The sequence below is a fragment of the Gymnogyps californianus genome, chromosome 1, assembly GCF_018139145.2.
Source record: "Gymnogyps californianus isolate 813 chromosome 1, ASM1813914v2, whole genome shotgun sequence".
In the NCBI taxonomy this organism is placed as follows: Eukaryota; Metazoa; Chordata; class Aves; order Accipitriformes; family Cathartidae; genus Gymnogyps; species Gymnogyps californianus.
The window spans coordinates 133,265,183-133,285,872 of NC_059471.1; the positions used below are offsets into that span (position 1 = coordinate 133,265,183).

The 20,690-nt window shown below is 41.8% G+C and overlaps 1 protein-coding gene and 1 pseudogene across 1 annotated transcript in view; one reads left to right on the plus strand and one right to left on the minus strand.

The window, feature by feature from the left end:
* The first annotated feature begins 295 nt into the window (after positions 1-295).
* Positions 296-13,491, plus strand: LOC127015639 (transient receptor potential cation channel subfamily V member 6-like; annotated as a pseudogene).
* Positions 13,492-18,235: 4,744 nt separating this feature from the next.
* Positions 18,236-20,690, minus strand: part of LOC127029743 (ephrin type-B receptor 5-like) — an 88,882-nt gene continuing 86,427 nt past the window's right edge. Inside the window, exons 16-17 of the mRNA XM_050915536.1 lie at positions 19,400-19,555; positions 18,236-18,344 (exon numbers count right to left, since the gene is read on the minus strand). Of these exons, the coding sequence (XP_050771493.1) occupies positions 18,236-18,344; positions 19,400-19,555 (265 nt within the window). The remainder of the gene's footprint in view (positions 18,345-19,399; positions 19,556-20,690) is intronic.

The window sequence follows — 20,690 nt, forward strand, 5'->3', positions numbered from 1 at the left end:
TCAGCATAGTGCCTTGTTGCAGGAGAGAATCATCTTTTCATTGTACTGTTAATCTGAATTACCCCTGAAGAGCAGAAAATCTCTGCAGGACAGATGGAAAAGAATGCAAAACCGTAACTGTTTTCATTTCCATATTTCATTTCTGTTTTCATTTCTCCAAATTCTGTAACTTGCTTGTCGTATTTCTTCTCTCTATAAAGTTGGGTTTTCCCCTTAACATGCTACTGAGCTGAATTGTCATTTGATAAAAACTGGAATAGCGCAATAAATGTCATTAGATGATTTATGTTAGACAATGATCTGGCCACTGTATTTAGTAATTGTCAATGCCATGATCTATGAGTGTAAGCAAGTAAGTTTAGGAGAAAAATTTCCTACTGCTTTTTAAACTGACCCTTCAATTATTTTTCAGTCAGACATCTGTGTTGTGTATATATGTATATACCTGCGGTGTGTATATATATGTGCCTTGTGTTTATATATGGCTGTACATATCTGTATATTACACTTTTACTTCCATTTCTTTCCCAATAACATTAAAATCTACTCCTACTGAAACTAGCATCATAGATCTTTCCATCCCATTGAGTTTTCAATATTCTCCTCTAAAACTGCTACTGGGCCATTGTCTAATTTCAGATTGAGAAAGCATGAAAGCTTCCAAAAGAGAGTCACTTATCTCTCCATGTACTTGCTTAATAAAAGCAACTTTTCAGAGAGTTAGACATTTTTCAGATAAAATCTGCTACAGATGGTAGTCTAATCTTACTCTTGATTACTTCACTGTAAATGCAGTGACACTGTAAATACAGTCACTTTTTTAGAATGTTTTCATAGCAATTCTCTGCAATGTGTGAGAATTGCATCCTCAGAAATTTCAAAGATATAAGCAATACCAGGGGAGAAAACAATCTGCTCTGGAGAGGTTGTGATCCTAGAGCTACCTGGACAGAGAAATGCTCAGTTCCAAATTAACCAGTCCTAAATCAGAAAGGAAAGAGGCTCTTGTACTGATAAGCTATCGCATCCACTTCAGGTCAGCAGCAAACTACCTTTTTGATGATTTTTCTTATATATTGAAGGCCTCTACTTGGCAGCTGCTATCCTTAGATTTTAAAGTGGATGTGTTTGTAGTGCACTGAGGGGGTGCAGGGTGCTAACAAATTGCTTTCTCTTACTGAAGCTGAGTAGGGACTCCCTAAGAGTCTGTCATAGCTAGGAGATGAGGGTTTTTCATCTTATTGTTTTACAGAAGATCTCATTTTCTGTCAGACCTCTACAGGTAACACTGTTCTCCATATCCTGGTTCTTCAACACAACAAGACCTTTGCCTGCCAGATGTACAATCTCATCCTTTCTTATGAAAGGAATAACATGGGGCAGGAAGCCCTGGACCAGATTCCTAACAACAAGGGACTCACTCCATTCAAGCCAGCAGGCATAGAAGGCAACATGACAGTGAGTATGTGAATAGCATTCAGATTACCTAAAACTGTTGTCACTGTATCACCTCCTGAACTGAAGGAGTTGATGGATTACCTCTGTATGGGACCATTTAGATGCAGAAATGCAGCTGCCCAAGGTAAAATGTGATAAGACTGGACCTGTGCTGATCCAGAGAGAACTTCTCAACTCCTGCATCATCATCAACAAGTTATCATACAGTGTATCAGAGAACTATTCTGGTCAGTAGTGACTTAGGAGATGAAACATCTATTACTAATCACCTAACATTACAGCAAGGACTTGGGTCAGTCCTGGCTGAGGGAAAAGAGGACCTCTGTTAAACTGGTAATGCGTGTAACACATGGGGATTTTTGGAAGTCTTTCCACCTTGCTATTGACCCAGATCAGCTTACTTAGCTTGAGAATCTGGTAACACCAGAGACTGACAAGTCCATTCTCCCTTTGCAGGAGAGCAAGGCAGTTGGGAAATCTGGGAAGACTAAAAAGGAGATTGGTTTGAGTAAATGTTTTTATTGTTTCAGCTGTTCCCAACTCATTAATTAGATGTTTCAGTACCTCATGCAGAAAAGAAAACATGTCCGGTGGAATTTTGGCCCTCTGACCTCCACCTTGTATGACCTCACTGAGACTGACTCATGGGAAGATAATCATTCTCTCTTGGAACTTAACACAAGGAAGAGACAAGTGTATTATTTGATCTCTAACTCCTTCTTTCACTGAGAAAGTTTTGCACACTTTCTAAATATCCCAGAATATTAGAATTGTCCACATGTTGAAAGCCAGGAGTGCAGCTGTTATAGTGGAACATCACGACTGGCATAATCTCAGACGAATTTGGGCTGAATGTCCAAGAATGGCCTGGTCCCAGTGTCCTCTTTTCCTCCTAAGTGCCCCCTTATCCTACTTTCTTTCTCTGTTGTTATTATGGCATTGTCTATCTAGTGAGTACACTAGGTTGTTGTGTTTAAATAGGTGCAGTGGCAGTAAAGGAGTGAATAGGTCAGTGAGAAAAACTGTTGCTTTTTCTATTAGTCTTTCTCTGCCTGTGGCATTTCAATCATTTGTGTTTGACAGGTAGAGTGAGGTACAGCCAAGACTGGAAGGTTCTACTTCATCTTGGTTTGTGATAACTTTGGCAATGACAGTCTTCCCAGTCTGGGGTGAGTTGTTCATAGGTTACTCTTCTGATTGACAATGTAAATTTAGTCTGGTTTCTTTTCTGAGGCCCAGATGATCCTTGATCTTACTCCTGTTACTGAGCTGGTGAGTCTCAAGTGGAATAAATATGGATGTAGCTGTTTCTGTATCCTGGCTGTGTTCTATGTGCTCTACATGATCTGCTTCACCATGTGCTGCATTTACCGACCTCTGAAACTTCAAGACACCACCAAAACAGATCAAAGAGACAATACTATCTATGTGCAGAAACTGCTGCAGGTATTTGATTCTTCATGTTCTCTTCATATCCCAAAGTGACTAAGCCTACACAGGGAGTCCTTAGTGTCAGCCACCAGGGTTGGGAATGACTGCAAGACTGCCACCCTGCAGACATAATGGAGTGACTTAAGAGCTTCACCCTAGCTTTCCCACGTCAAAATAGCAAGGCAGCATAGGCTTCAGCATGTCCTAGAAGCATATTTGGAGTTCCTGAATAAGCTTTTATGGCCTGCACTGAAACTCAGCATGACACTGCAATAGATTGCCCATTATTTAGGGAGCCACAGATACGGGCATGCCTGTGCCTGTCTATGCAATATTTCTCATAGGCATAGTGTGTCACTACAAAGGAAGAAGTAACACTTCCTCCTGAGAAGCACACTTTAAATCCTACAACACTGTCCAAAACTTTAAGGCATTCTAAAGCTGGCTACTTCCAGTTCTGGGGACATTTAAGCTACATGATGTAGTCAAGATAGCAGATAGGTCCCCACTATGTGGACTAGCTAAACAAATGGCTATTATGTGATTCTGTATTAGTTTGCCTTTTTTATTCAAAACCTCTTCCCTCATTCTTTTCTTGCTTTTGTGTGTGAAAGGTATGTAAAGGTGTTAATGGAGAGCTCTGCTTATTAATACCTCTCAGAAACTGATGATTTATTTCCATTTTATGGATGAGGAAAGAGAGTCATGGAAAAGAAGCAGCTAGTGCTTTGAAAATTGCTTGTGATTTTTAGTGCTCCAGTTCAATGGACAATATGAAATATCCATGGCCATATTCCACGGAATAGGTATCCACAATTCCAGGTGAACTTTTTGGCAATTCAAATGCCCAGAACCTCTGAAAATCATCGTCTACTAGGTTGTCTACAACTGTGAACCTGACTGTGAGGTCATTAGATAGCCATCTTTTGTTAGCAGTTGAGACCTAAATCAGTTTTCCTTAGACTAAGCCATGCTCAGTTCTCTAGGCTGCAGAGTTTCATAATAACACTAAGAATTATGACAGAAGCTATACCATGAGGAGGATTTGTTGGCCCAGGTCACCACTGGGCCTGCTTAAATGGAGCCTTATGGTCATATCTTTGTCAGTTTCTAATGTAGTGAGATCTCTTTCAGGAAACTTATGTGACTCCTGAGGATAACCTCCGGCTGGTGGGGGAACTGGTCACAGTGACTGGGGCTATAATAATATTGATCTTGGAGGTAAGTGAGAACAGTTTACATTTATAATATTTCCTCAGTTTGCAATTTGACTGAATACAAATGTAAACAGTGTATACCGCTTAGATTCCAGATATCTTCAGAGTTGGAGCAACCAAATACTTTGGACAAACCATCTTGGGAGGGCCTTTCCACATCATCAGGTAAGGTTCCACTCTTCCAGATTTCAGAGGGATTTTGTTTCTGGGATGTATGTAACAACATTACCATTTTATAGATGGAGGGAGGATGGTGTCAAGGAACGTTAACAAATGGAAGGTACCTGATGGGGCAGGGAGGTAGGAGAAGGTGTGATTCCAACTCTGTATTTTTGCCTCTTCTTCCTTTGCAGCATCACATATGCTTGCATGATTCTGGTAACCATAGTGATGCGTCTCACCAGCACAACTGGTGAGGTGGTGCCCATGTCCTTTGCCCTGATGTTAGGATGATGCAATGTCATGGACGTCACATAAGGCTTCCAGATGCCTGGACCCTTTACCATCATGATCCAGAAGCTAAGTTAAGGAAGTCCTTTGACTGTGAGAGAAAAACTAATAAATGTGTCAGGGAGAGCTACACAGCCTAGCAGTTTTAGAATTATTCCATACATAAATATAAGCTAGGATTGTAGCTCAGGCCTTTTGGTAGAGTGGCCACAGATTCAAAGATTGCTACCTGAAAACCATTTAAGGAATATTTTTCCTTTAATTAGGAAGTCATTCTAAGGGGAAAAACTGGATGATAGGAAGTGTTTATATTGTTCCCTGGGTAATGTGAAAGATGTCACATCCAATCCACTAACAATGGCAAGAATGGATGAACGTGTTCATTCCACAGGATGTCACATCAACAAAGCACAGGAGACTAGCAGGAAGCATTCCTGTTGGAATTCACAGTCTTGAGGGATATAGGCCAAGCGAAGAGTAGAGTCAGGACCCTGAATTTTAGGAGAGCAAACTTTCAGTTCTTTAAGGAATTAATGGATGGGACCCCCTGGGAAACTGCCCTCAGGGTTAAAGGAGCTGAACAGAGCTGGCAGCTCTTTAAGGACATTTTTCTTAGAGCACAAGAGCTCTGGATTCCCATGTGTAAGAAATCAGGCAAGAAGGGCAGGAGACAAGCATGGCTCAGTAAGAACCTCCTGGTCAAACTAAAGTGTAATAAGGAAATGCACAGGCAGTGGAACCAGGGACATGTATCCTGGGAAGAATATAGGGATGCTACCTGAATGTGTAGGGATGGGACCAGGAAAGCTAAGGCACAGCTGGAGCTAAATTTGGCAAAGGATGGAAAGAATAATAAGAAGGGCCTCTACAGGTACATTGGCCCAGAAAAGGAAGATTAAAGAAAATGTATCCCCCCACCCCGATAAATAACACAGGAGAACTGGTGAAAACCAACATGGAGAAGGCTGAGGCACTAAACAATTTTTTTGCCTCAGTTTTCAATGGTAGTCTCTTTTCCCACATCTCTCAAGCCCCTGAACCTCAAGGCAGGGATTAGGGGAATGAAGTCCCACCCATTGTAAGTGAGGAGAGACCACCTCACTTACCACCTAAGACCACCTAAGGAACCTGAACATACATAAGTCCATGGGACCCGACAAAATGCATCCCAGGGTCCTGAGGGAATTGGCTGACGTAATTGCCAAGCCACTTTCCATCACATTTGAAAAGTCATGGCAGTCAGGTGAAGTCCCCAGTGACTGGAAAAAGGGAAACATCACCCTCATTTTTAAAATGGGTAAAAAGGAGGACCCTGGGAAGTACTAGCCAGTCAAACTTACCTCTGTGCCCAGTAAAATCATGGAACAGATGCTCCTGGAAGATATGTTGAAACATATGGAAGACAGGGAGGTGATTAGAGACAGCCAACACAGCTTCACCAAGTGCAAGTTTTGCCTGACTAATCTTGTGGCCTTCTACAATGGAGTGACTACATCAATGGACAAGGGAAGAGCTATAGATGTCATCTACCTGGACTTCTGTAAGGCCTTTGATAGAGTCCCACACAACATTCTTGCTGCTAAATTGGAGAGATATGGGTTTAATGGATGGACTGTTACATGGGTAAGGAATTGGCTGGATGGCCGCACCTGAAGAGTTACAGTCAATGGCTCAGTATCCAAGTGGAAACCAGTAATGTGTGGTGTCGTGACAGCCCAGACAAGCAATCATATCCTGGGCTGCATCAAGAGAAGCGTGGCCAGCAGGTCAAGGGAGGTGATTCTGGCCCTCTACACTGCTCTCATGAGACCCCACCTGGAGTACTGCGTCCAGTTCTGGGGTCCCCAGTGCAAGAAAGACATGGACCTGTTAAAGCAGGTCCAGAAGAGGGCCACAAAAATGATCAGAGGGCTGGAACACCTGTCCTGTGAAGAAAGGCTGATAAAGTTGGGGTTGTTCAGCCTGGAGAAGAGAAGCCTTTGGGGAGACCTTCTTGCGGCCTTTCAATATATCAAGAGAGCTTACAAGAAAGATGGAGAGAGACTTTTTACCAAGGCCTGTAGTGACAGGACAAGGGGCAATGGTTTTAAACTGAAAGAGGGTAGCTTTAGATTGGATATAAGGAAGAAATTTGTTACGATGAGGGTGGTGAGACACTGGAACAGGTTGCCCAGAGAAGGTGTGGATGCCCCATCATTGGAAGTGTTCAAAGCCAAGTTGGATGGGCCTTTGAGCAACCTGATGTCCAGGGCTTGGCTGGGATAGGGTTAATTTTCACAAGAAGCTGGGAGGGGGCATGGCCAGAATGGCTGACCCATACTAGCTGAAGGGATATTCGATGCCATACTGACATCATGCTCAGTATATATCTGGGGGAGCTGGCTGGGTGGAGTGCTATTGTGGCCGGGGAACAAGCTGAGCATAGTGTTCCAGGTGGTGAGCAACTGTATTGCGCAAAACTCGCTTTATATACTCTTTTGTTAGTATTGTTGTTATTATTATTTCTTCTCTCCTTGTGTTGTTCTATTAAACTGTTCTTATCTCAACCAGCGAGGTTTTACCTTTTTCTTTCAATTCTCCTCCCCATCCCGCTGGGGGGGTGGGGAGCAAGCGAGCAGCCACATGGTGCTTAGTTGCCAGCTGGGCCTAAACCATGACACCTGATCTCGTGAAAGACGTTCCTGCTTATGGCAGGGGGTTTGGACTAGATGATCTTTAAAGGTCCCTTCCGACCCAAACCATTCTATGATTCTACGATTCTATGATTCTATGATACGGTGCTTGAAATTGAAGGAACAGAGTTAGTTCTTGAATTAGGAACAACAGTGGCAGAATTAGAGAGGGAACATTATCAGTAAGGGAGAAGTAAGGTTCTTCAAATGGCACAAGCTAAAGGCAATCACTTTCAATGGTCAGTATGGCAGAGAGAGTCACTAAGTTGGAATAGAGTATAAGTCTACCGGATCTGGTTTCCATGTCTGGGTATTGGTGGAATGGTTTAGCTTCTTGCCCATAGGTAACACTAAGAGGCAACACTTTTGGAAAAGCATGCCATTTCCCCTTTATTGGGGAAAACACCCTAAAAATAATATTTTAACAGTTCTGCATTTGCATAAATAAGAATGTTGACTGTGATACTGTTATAATATGGCTGTTGATGTTTATGATTTAGGGCATAAATAGAACAACAATTTGATGTAGCAGGAAACAGTCTTATTTTATAGCCACCTCTTACAGACACTTCAACATGTTGATTTAGAGCATCAAGTCATTCTGCTGTCAGCATATTAGAGTCCTCCCACTGGATCATTTGGATGGTACTTTTTCATCCTCAGGGTGAAAAATATTCAATATGTTATTCACTGGTACACTACAAACCTGAAGAAAATGAAATTAGTTCTCCAATTTACATTCATGGGACTAGGGATAAATCTATACTTCACTTTGCCTATGCTGCCATCTAAACAGATAATTAAACAAGATACAGGACCAGATGATCAAACAAGACAGAGGAGATGCAAGAATGGACCCTTGATTCGACTTGGTATGCCAAAAAATGAAAAAGCAGGGTAGATTGATGACTAGGATATTAAGGATACTATTACTTAAGAATTTAGTAGTTCGGTATTGTGGGATCTTGACTATGATGCATCAATTTGAAAAGAGGACTGGAAGGGGTGCAGGTTATTTTTTATTTCTATCATCAGATTAAAAGACTAGATAATTCACATGGTAAATTCACATGTGAATGGGATCACAGATCCCAAGCAATGTGTGGACAAAACATTGAGTTGCTATGATGGAACACATAGACTGCAGTCCTGTGCAACCCCAACAGCACAGTGTCATTAGAGTTATATAATAAATGACAGGATAATTTTATAGCATGAGCATCCAGGTCCACTAAAAGACTTTAACACCTAAATGCCCAAGCCTGTGATCCATAGTTCCCCCACCTGATCTATTTAGGTAATAGGATATAGTTGTTTAAGATTTTGTTGACTGAGTTATTTTAGATCCTGGGATACTGCTGCTATGCTCACCCATCAGATCACACATATATGACTTAGAGTTTATCATCTCGTCTAACTTTGCTCTGACTATACCTTGTATGGGACCTGATCTGATAGGTACTCTGAATATACCTAACAAACCAAAGCAGGCATGGAAAAAATTGATAGAATACAAAACAGCAGTCATGAACAAATTTTGGCAGGTGGTAAGGCTGACCTTTGATAAAGCCATTACATTTTTAGGTGACAGAGACAAAAATTCTGGATCACTTTCCTTGTTTAGACATTTTATATTTGTAAATCCCTAATTGTAATAATAAAAAAATGCATTAGCAGTATGGCCCAGGATTTGGGACTCCTCTGCCCTTGGAGTTTCAGAAAATTGAAGCCACAGGTTCAGTCCTCACTGTATTTAAGAAGGGCTTACAGCTCAGGAATAGCTAGATGCCTGATTCTTCTGACAAGGAGGTCCTGAACAAGCAAAGGAAAACTGTGTCAAGGGAAGAATTGTCAGACACTGATATATTTTCCTTAATTCAGGTGGTTCTTGTGAGTATTTGGTTTGAGATTTGGATAGCAAAGCTCTCATAAAATGGACCTTACATGGTCCAAACTTGACCTATGGACCATTTTATGGTCTATTATTTTGCAGAATAGATTGATAATACTGATTAAAGTCTGCTTAATATTGTAAAATACCAATATAAAGATCCATTTTTTGACAACTCTCATCTAAGGCTAGTCCTTGACATCTGGGGAAAAAAAAAAGTGCACATTCTGTCTACATAGAATGGATTTTGTAAAGAAACATTTATGTCAGAAGGATCTGGGTGCCCTAGCAGCCAAAGAACTCAATTGTGAAAGGCTTACTGTGATCTGTGGGTGAAAAAACAGTGAAGAGAGTCAGTGTGAGAGGCTGGTTCCCTGTCCATGTATAGTATTAGTGAGACTGATTTTGTCTATTCTTGACATTGTCCTCTTAAAAAGGATGCCCAAAAATGTGATGAAGAAGAGAACCACAACAATGATGGGAGGGCCAAATGAGATGTGTAACAGGGAGACATTTAAATATTTCAAATTTTTAGGGTATAAAGAAGTGAATATGTGACCTGATGATGGTGGAAAATGCAGAAATACCAGAATACAAACAGCTCTTTATCCAAATTGGGTAGTGTACAAAAAGTGCCAGGCAAACAGCAATTAAAATTATCATAACGGTAAGATTGAGTAGCCACGGGGAAAACCAGTCCAAGGTATCTGGTAGATTCATTATTCCTGAATTAATCAAGATACACCTTTCTAGCAAAGATTCTTCAGTCAAGTGTAAATTAAACTCAACAGTGGGTAAAGAGGTGAAATGTAACGTCCTGGAGGGTAAAGGAGATCAGACTAGATGATCAGTGTTCCCTCTTCTGCCATAATTTCCATGGCAATATGCTCGTGGTTCTTTGTGAGAAGACTTGGTCTTATTGCTAGTACTTTGCCTAACCTGCAGATGATATTTGGAGATCTCATGTGCAGACTTGGGTCCATAAAGGGAGGGCTTATTCAGAGGATCTAAATTCAGGATATGAATTCAGAGGAAGAGAAGAGGACTGCTGGAATTTGATCCAACTTCTGAAAAATTCCAATACCTGTAGTAAGAGATAATCTACATTCTTCTCATTCTTCTTCAGAAGCAATATGAATTTACTGTTGTTATTGATGTGTTCCCTAAAATTTCCCAAAGTGTATGATTGAATACAGCACAGCCAAGTATTGTGTTTGTCTTGCAATACAATGTCTGCATGATGTAACCATTATACTTCTTTCATTCCAACCTGCTTGGATAACTCAGCGGGTGAGAGGAGAATATTGGCCCATCAGTACATAATAGGATGCTGAACTCGGGAGCCTTGAAGACCGTAAGAGCGAACTGAAGTAGTTATAAGTAAATAAACTCAGACATAGACATACATAGATGTGGCTGTCTTGTCCTATTGTTTGGGCTAAAATCTGATGCTGTAGTTTACAGAGATAATCAGATTATGCTGGCCAAGGCCGTGATAACAGTCTTGGGTTTTTTTCTTTACCTCTTCTTTTTCCTTTCTTTTCTGTTAGCTTTTTACTTTATCTTCCAGACCCAGGATCCCGATGAGTTGGGCCCCTTCCACAACTAGCCCATGGCACTTTTAGCACCTTTGAGCTCTTCCTCACCATCACTGATGGACCTGCCAACTATGAAGTGGACCTGCCAACTATGAAGTGGACCTACCCTTCATGTATGGCATCCTTATGCTCAACTTGTTCATTGCCATGATGGCTGGCACCCGCTGGAGAGTGGCTCATGAGCAGGGTGAGCTTTGGAGAGCACAGGTGAGAAAACTGTTCAGCTATGTAACTCCTGTTGTGAATTATGAAGAGTGTGTTGGAAGGGACAGACTGCTTGTCAGTCCTGGAACGGGCAGAGTTGGGATCCCATTGACAAGTGAGGCATGTTCAGTTGAGAAGAGTTGTGAATTTTCTTATGGAGGGAAGAACTGAATTCTTATGAGCAAAGGTAGAGCTAGATGAGAAGTACCTGTAAATGTTTCACGAATTCAAAGGTGATTAGAAGTGTGGATTTTATGTTTGCTACATTGGTCTCATGGCAACTACGAAAATACTCTATATTTCCTCTGTTTCTGCATCTCTCAATGCCTGCAAATATTTATTTATTTATTTCAGGTTGTTTCTACTACTGCCATGCTGGAGAGGAAGCTTCCATGATACCTCTGTCCTCCCTCTGGAATCTGTGGCCAGAAATATGGTCTAGGGGACAGATGGTATCTCAGGTAAATTCTGTTAGAGTAGACAACTAAACACAGTAAATTCACATGTGTAAACCTATCAGGAAGGACCACCCTGTTCTAAGAAGTCAGACCCAGTGAAACAAACCCCATAATGCACGATGGGATTGTTGGGATCTGATGTGGAGTTCTGAAATCTGAGGCTGGACAAGAACCAGGAAAAAGATAGAATCAGAGCTTTAAAAACATTGTTAGATTATATTAGGTCCCACTCCCATACCCCAAGTAGAGAATTTTCATCTGCAGTTCATCACAAAGTCAGGAACATGCTCACATCATGAAGTGAGGAACACAGCTTATAGGGGTCCTAAGTAAATGTCTCAGCATAGTCACAGCCCCATAAACCGTCACTGCTAGAAAATGTCTCTTCATGCTTAATCTTGAGTATCATCCCGTTCTTTTCCATTCACTCCCACTCCTGAATTGCACTCCTTTAAACAATTCCTGTGTCCTACCTAACTGTCTTTGGATGATACCCAGGTGGCATGGTGTGGCAGGTGCACACTTCTCAACCACGGGAAGGAAAGAGTTAAACTAGAAGCCACGGTTTGGGGTCGAGCCAGCTAGCCGGCCAGCAACTGGAGTCACGTACACACCGTGCCCCAAGCTACGTGCCCCAGCTACCCGAGCCCGCCAAAAACACCTCAACCAGTGAAACCACTTGGTTGAGAGAAGTTTCTAGACCACTGACCATATATGACCACGAGCCCCGATCTGACCTAGGGTATAAATGGAGCCCCGCCAGAGGGTACATTGAGCCAGTCCTCCTTGGAGCAACGGGTCTGCAGTCAGGGACTCTCCCTGTGGGTTGGGACGCCGTCCACGGAAACTCCTGCAGGTCGAGAGCCTCGCCTTATCGGTGAGCGATTGCGCATTTTGAGTCATCATTCTAAGCTTAGATTTGGTTACAGTTCGTGTAGTACTAGTTCCCAACTGACATCCTGAACCTGTAAACAAGTTGTGTTCATCGCAGTGTTATGACCTAATATTCCTGTTTCATCCGGCCATTATACCTCAATGCAACATAACATTCCTGTTGAATTTGACCGTTACATACTGATAGCATTAAAGAAAACTGACTTTCAAAATACATTGCTATCCGTCTAGTGCTTCTGTGACACATGGAAATTACCTCACATTGTTTGACCTTGTCAAACAAAGATTAAGGACAGATATTATTGCTCTCACACAAAAAACATAGCAAATTCCTTCCTGAAGAGAAGGCATCATCTCAGAGCCATAAGAAAAGGGACCACACCTAGGTCTGTGGTACTGAAAGCTGAACTTACAGTTCAGCTTGCCAGTTGTGCTGCATTCTGACTGTGGCTGGATAAGGGAAGTCTCAAGAACAGTTCATTGATTTTATGATATATATTTGCGTGAAGCTAGTCAACCTAAGATCCTCAGTGTTAGCTTAATAACTTAGTACTATTTCCTAGAGAATTCTAAAAAAGCATCCTAAATTTGAATAAAACCAGTCTAGCAGTCCTAACAATACATATTACATCCTCATTCTATGTGCATGCAGTTAAGCAGCTGTTCACATGATCCTAAGTATGTCCCTAAGCTGACATTTAGTTTCCTAATTGGTAGGTTTGATAGACTGATCTTTCAGTTTGCAATAATATTTCACTTGTCAAAAAACCACATTGCTTCTCAGTACAAATCACAGGCAACCCAGCTGTTGGACTACTGTTATTTTTACAGTAGTTCTCTTAATTGAGGAAAACCACATTTTTTTACCATCATCATTGTTATTATTGTTGTTGTTAGTTTGTTCTTGTTATGGGTCTGCAGAGATGACAGGTTAAAATAGCAACACTTTTGCAACTTAACTTATAGTAGAGACATTAGGATACATTATAATCACTGTCCTTTTTAACAGAGCAAATCTAATAGATCTACTTTTAAATAGCTTTTCTATTTTTAAATAGCTTATTTCAGATAGTGCCTTCTCATTCATATCTGTCAAACTAGCTGACTTCTCTGAATAAACCTGATTTTCTTATCTTTAATCTCCTGTTCACTTGCAGAGTCAATATGGTTCAAAGAGGACTAGAGTCTGTTCTCAGCAACAGAATTGTTTATAAATGATCAGTCTGTTACAGCTGTCCAAATGCATGGACAGTAGTAGGTTTGTATAAAAGTTACTAAAATGCAATGAGAGAGAGTTGCACAGATGTAAATAGTGCAGCCCTTTCAGTAACACAGAAGTGGAACAGCTTCATACACAGAGCATGATGATCTTGAATGCATAACAAAATGTAAATTCTGAGAGGTGCCATTTTTTCCATATAGATTTGAAAAGTGAAGGATTAGACTAGCTTTTTAGTAGGACACGAAGTTTGCTCTTCCATGCTGTCTTTTAATGATATCCAGAGATTCAAATTTACATGTGCTCTACAATCCTTAGGATGCTTGATACTCATGAATAGTTGCTAGCATGGAATACATGTGAACAGCTCATTGCATTGCCCCCTCTAGCATCAGCTGGTTTCAGGGAAGAGAATTGGTTTCGTCCTGAACCCAAATCTATTGCTTAGCTCCACCTGTATGCCTAAGAGCTGTGTAGTTGACTGCCGAGAAAGTATGCCAAAGGCAGGATGAATTCAAGCTGGTTACCTTCACTTAGACTAGCCCTCAGGTAGATTCATTGGCTGGAATCCCTGACCAAAGAAGATCCAGTGGTAGGGACAGCTCTACCTTTGTTTGCTTATTAAAGGTAAGTTCCTTGGTGCTGCTCATCATTTCCCACCACACCCAGAGGTTTCATTCAGCTTAATAACATGTGCATTGTCTGGAACTAAGGAAGCTACAGCAGCTTCTTTCTTTCTAGATAGTCCCAGGTGCTGAATATATTTGTACTAAACAGACAGACTCTTTCAGCTTTCCCTCGGTAGCAGTAAGCAGCTTGTGCTCCCTCAACTAGCCCTAATATAGTGTTGTCAAAATATGCCCTAAGATTACATCCTTGAATTTTAAAAAACAAACAAACAAAACAAAAAATAGGAACTACAAGCCATATCATCTGCACATGCACTGAGGATACTTGGGTGCCAACATAGAAATCACTGTGTAAGTCATACTGTCATTGAGCCTTTCCTCAACATCATTTCAGGCCTGGATGCAAAAATCTTATCTTATGTGCTGTCTTTGAATACTCTGGGTGAGCAGGACCTGCTTTTGACATAAACATGCCATGGCTTAGTGAAGCAGGGGGTGCACAGACATGTACTCTGGCTGAGAATTCCACTTGGCTGCTGAAGCAGCATAGGTGGGAACTTGCTTGCCTGACGTGCTCTTTGGCAGCACGATACATTAACTGATGTACTGGTGCAGATCCAATTGTCTGTCTGGGAGACTGTCCAACAACAGACACCAAAAAGGCAGGTACAGGGAACCTCATCTGGAATAATTACAAACCAGCTTGCCTTAAGGTGAAGTTTCTTCCTGTTTCCAGATAGTGAAAAGTTGGTGTTCAAGCAGAAAAGCTATTAGTCTTCGCAATATATTGTCTCCAACTGTAGGTATGACTCTTCTGAGTTTTCATACAAATGCCTAATGCCCTCATGAAGGTCTACGCATTGATACCTGTGCATTTAATTTACTCAGTCTTCTTATGCACTGCATATTATAGATATCATATGGAGTAAATGTGGGCAATAACTTGTTAATCTCCCATTGCTTCTCTGGCAAAGAATATGGCTCTGTAAGACTTTTTTGCATTGTTTCTCACTCTTCTGGTGAAGGACAGATATCAGGTGCCTAGGTGAGCCCCACTCCTTTCCCTCCTGATTCTCATCCCTACCTGTTGAGGGTGCTTATATACTGCAGGACATCCCAGATGACATCTGTGGAAACAGAATGTAGGATTTCTGCTTTCACATGGTTGAGAAAAGTGAGATCAGGATATTTCTAATGCTTTTGCCATGACTGCCTTTCCTCAATGCCTGCAGAGTTGAGGGCCAACACGATGACAAATAACACAAGATGCATTGCAACATGAGAGCCTTTGCATCCTAAATTATGAAAGAAGTACTCTGAAAATAGGGAACAACTTGGGAATAAAGAGAATGGAGAGACTTCTTACAGAAAATACTTATTCTTTTGCACTCTGTCTGCGACGCCAAGCCTGTCCCTGTGCAGTTCTAGCCACAGCCAGGACATCTTGACACTTGACACCTTGGAACTATCACAGGGACATTTCAACCTTGCCTTAGAACAGGAGGAAGAAGAGATCTATGATGTCCAATCACTACTTGCCTGCCTTGGTATAGTGAGTAAATCCCTTTCCTCTGACTGTGAAAACAACTTTGCCATAGACTTCATATGTGAAAGTAAATGTCCTACTGCCTGAACTACCACCAAGCAGTTCATTTCACTGCAGCTCCCCATAAGGGGCTATTAAACCTCATTGTCATTGGTGTGAGATTCAGACAAGGCTCCCATTTTGTCTCCCATTGCATGAAGAGAGAGAGTGTATTTTCTGCATATGTTTCCACTAGGCTGAAAAGAGGCCATAGGATTTGAACTAGATCACTAATTTCTCCACTCATCTTGACCACCCAAGGCACGGAAAACACAGCCTGCCGTGTTTCCCCAAATGGCCCGCAGAACTTCTAGAATACACTGATATATGAATATGCATATATGCATTGTTGTCCTCTGGTGAATACATATGGAAGGTGCTAGAGGCCAGAGATTCCACTCAACATCTTGTGCTCAATATGCTTTCTGAAGAGGACAACACTTGTTCAGTCTCAGATGCTGTAGGTGGAGCTGACAGTCAGTCAGCATACATGTAACTGGATTTGTGAGTATTACAAGTTTGTAGAAACCTCTTAAAAAGCAACAGACTCAAATTTTCTAGGATTGGACTCACTCTAGTCTGATGTGTGTTTTTTTAATCTTCACACTCTCTTTGTACAGCTATGAATGTTTTATTCTTGTTTCCTTGTATTTTTTTTGTATTGACTTTTTTATATCTTGAAAGAATGCATTGCTATTCTCCCGCTTCAACTGAAAAAAATTAACAATAATGTTGCTCTAATGGTGTAATAGTCTGAACTGTGTTGGCTGTTCTAGTGCAACTATTCTGGAGCACCTCCTATCATATTATGGGACTCTTCAATAACTATTAAACGTGGCTTCTCAGTCTTCAATTGCTGGGTTGACTAGGGGAAATCCTTAAATCCGTACAGGAATAGTATCTGCAGAAGTTGTGCTATTCTAACCTTGACAGCTGGGGAAATACGGTAAGTTCATGACTAGTTCACAGTGAGCCAACAGATGGGCACAGATCGGAACAGCTAGGGTTATTTCTGCTCTAGACACAAAGAAGGTATCTTTTTCTGTAATGTCTTCATTGGGGTCTTGTTTAACAAGGCCATTTCCATTTCCCTTCCTATGTGTTGGTGAGGTGGACAAGCGGTGAGGTGGACATTTCCATTTCCATTTCCTTTCCTGTGTGTTGGTGAGGTGGACAAGTGTATAGTTTATGAGTTTTCCTCTCAAGCTCAGCTTCGTGTTTTCATACTCCTGCATAGGGATAGATATAAAGATACAGTCCTGAAGCTCTGCTCCTCCTCAAAGCAGATCTTTCCTTAAGCAGGTACTAGTCTGTCTGAAGGGAGACACAGGCTCTGTCATACTGGTCATTCTCATGCACCTCTACCAGACACAGAGTTCATCCCAAGGACATTGTTATTCCTTTTTTAAGGACTGAAGTGACTTGTGGGACTGGTACCCTTCCTGGGTCACTCTTGACAAGAACTCGTGAAAGAGCTTCACGTCTCTTGTTCCAATTGTCTATTTGGAGTTGACTACTGCAGGTCTGCATTTTCTTCAGAAACAGTATTCAACCAGCTGTGCCCATTGATGTAGCTGGTTAGGGTGAGAAGAAGAGCAAGTATTTTTCAACAGCAAAGGGCTTCAGATTTTTTTGTCACACTCTTCGATGTCTGTAAGGGGGTCAGAAGAGAACAAAACCCAAATTCTGGGTGCTCAGGATTTCAGAATATCACAACTTTTGCCTTTCCTCTCAAGGATGGGCTTGTGAGGACCAGAACCTATTTGTTTCCCAGCAGGATGGATTCTAGGAATCCTTATTGTTCCATTCTGTTGCAGTCCCATAAACAGAGTTGCATAGCACTAAAGATGTGCTGTTCCTTCAGCACAGAAAGTTTCCCTCCTGGACCATGGAGCAGACCCAAGAACTGCCCATGAAATAGCACAGAATTTTGACCCCTTTACTCTTAACCTCTTTACCCGGTGACATGTCTTACTGCTTACCACAGTGCACTAACTGGAACTTGAGTTCCAGACCAAGCTGGCATAACAAGTGATAGCCTGATGCTCATCTCCATCTGAGTAATAATGTCTCACACCATGATGGCATTCTTTTGGGAAAAAATAGTAATTTTTTGTTACCTTTGTCATGTCTTTGTAGCGTTGCTGGGCTCCCAGCCACAGATAAAGCCTGCTGATGTAAAGTTGTCCGATACCTTTTGTTGGTAGAGAAGAGGCAACAGGTGCTTGTGATCTGTCCAACCTATTATTCCATGTCCTCCCCATGGTATTATAACTTTCCCTCCCTCAACCCATTCCCAATGTATGACGTCAGCCACATTTAAATGCTACCAGTTATTTAGCTCTGCTTTCAAATCATGGCAAGGCTTTGTTTTTGTTCATGGAACAGTACATGTAGTGTGCACTCTCTAGGTGCATTAAGTCTTCAAGTAGCATACTGACATCTCTTTTTCTTACAGTGAAAATCCCTTTGAACTCCCCCAGAACTTTTCCAGAGTTTGAGACTAGTGGAATAAGGATGGTGTAAACATCACACTTCAACTGGTTCAAGCTGATTCAAATGGACTCGCATGAGCTGGATGCTGTTTAGAATCTTTTTCTGGTGACCAACGAGGGTGATGCCAATACGCTGGATATCTCTGCAAGAGAATAGAGGATGTGGAAGGTGTTAAAATGGGCTTCTTGTTCTGAACAGTCCCAGTCCAGTTCCCTGTAGATCCAAATCAATGTGTATGGATATATGGCTATATGTATCTTTGAGAAACAGTTGACAAGGCTTCTGCTTTTGCTTGGCAAATGTGTGTGCGTGGAGGGGGTGTTGGCAGAACTTGGTAGGTTATGATACAAAAAGAAGCAGTGGAAGTGGGCCATGAAAATGATCAGAGGGCTGGAACACCTCTCCTATGAAGAAAGGCTGAGAGAGTTGGGGTTGTTGAGCCTGGAGAAGAGAAGCCTCTGGGGAGACCTTCTTGCGGCCTTTCAATATATAAAGGGGGCTTACAAGAAAGATGGAGAAAGACTTTTTACAGGGCCTGTAGTGACAGGACAAGGGGCAACAGTTTTAAACTGAAAGAGAATAGGTTTAGATTGGATATAAGGAAGCATGGTGAGACACAGGAACAGGTTGCCAGGAGAAGTTGTGGATGTCCCATCCCTGTAAGCATTCAAAGTCAGGTTGGACGGGGCTTTGAGCAACCGGATCTACTGAAAGATGTCCTTGCTCATGGCAGGGGATTGGACTAGATGATCTTTAAAGGTCCCTTCCAACCCAAACCATTCTATGATTCTAAGAATGTTCCTTTTCCTGGCTCCTGTCTTGTACATAACACTTCAACCCAGTATATGGTATGGCTGGTTCTACACCTCTCCTTAAAAGTGGTTATTACCTGTGGCAGCTGTCATGAACATTCTGATGTAACAGTCTCTCTGCAACACTGACAATATGTTTTGTAGTGTACACAGGATCAGTATTAGTGCTTATAGAAACAGATTACAAATGTACAGTGGTATGAACGGTGTCCAGAGACCCTAATAAAATGCAAGAAACAGTAGCTACTTTGCTCTGGCTTCCCTCTCCTTTTTCATGTGTATGTATTCTCCATATAGCCCTTACTAAATATTTCTCAGACTGCTTTCACTTTCTGCATGGAAAACTCAGTGTCCGGTATCTTCTGCTCTCTGCCCCTCTACTTACTCCAGAGTCATGCGTGATATGACATCAAATGTAATCAGACCAGCCTGGTCAAAATTCTCCTTGTAACAGCCCATCTTGATAGCATCCAACCACTCATGGGCATTGCTGAGTGAAGGGAAATCTGGAAGACAGTTGCTCAGGAGAGGCTGAGATGGTCTGCAAAAGAGGCAGGTTCTAAAAACCAGAGTTATCAACATCAGCTGACCACACTAGTAAGGTAAGAGTTATGAGAGGGAGAGAATGCAACCTCTGAAGAGCACAGAATGGAGAACAATGATGTTTGTTCTTCATGCCCGGATTCCTAAAGTCCCACCTTGATGCCCTGTTTCTAGACTACCTGTGTGCCCTTTTCTGCCTGAAAACAATCAACCCAACCCAAGAAATTGATCCTTCCTTCATAAAATTGATTTTATACTCTCTCAGGCACATTCTCTTCTTGTTGCCCCAGATCTTTCCACACTTTCTGGGTCTAGACCTATTAGCTGGGCAAAGAGTTGCAGTGAGGAGGTTTCTGAGGCAGAGATGAGACCTTATACCTTTTTACCTTTGTGACTAGCTTTCCTTCTCCTAGATGCACTCCTTGGATCAGAAAGTAACCTATGAGACAATGAGTGCGATGTTTCAGCCCCAACACCCATCAGATAAAAGCATAGCAGTAAAACGCCAAAGAACTGACTGTTTGTACGTGGCATTTGCTCTTTTCCCCATCACTTGAACCTGTCCAAAAGCTATAACTCTCTTTATGTGCTGTTTTTAGTAAACTGGGCATGACTAGGCACTTTTTCTCTCCCTAAGCTGTGGACTACATTTCACTGAGACAAGGTTTATAACCACGGGGAAAAACCCTTCAAGCCAGCAGGATGTAATTCTGTCATCAGCCCAACAGCCATCTAATCTTGGTGCCATTTACGCCCCCCAGAGACTTCTCCTTTGCCAACCTCCTGCCTCTGGTTCCATCAGGCTGCAAAATGCAGTTGGGAAAATATGGGATGCAAGCTGCAGTCCTAATTAGTCTTAGCTACAGATTTCCTTCCCTACATAAGCTAAGCTCTTTTCCTTCATCACTTCTTGTGATCACACAGTATTGTGTGATCACAGAATATCTTGTGTAGCTGCACCCAGATGTGTCCCTCCCTTCATTCCCTAAGATCCCTCACTTGTTCATCCTCAGTGCACCTCATCAAGAGATTTATCTCCCCTCACATTCAGCACTCACATCTCCTCATCACCCATTAAGTGAATCAGGATATACAGTTCTTCCAACCCTCTCCCTCTTTTTTTTTTTCCTTCA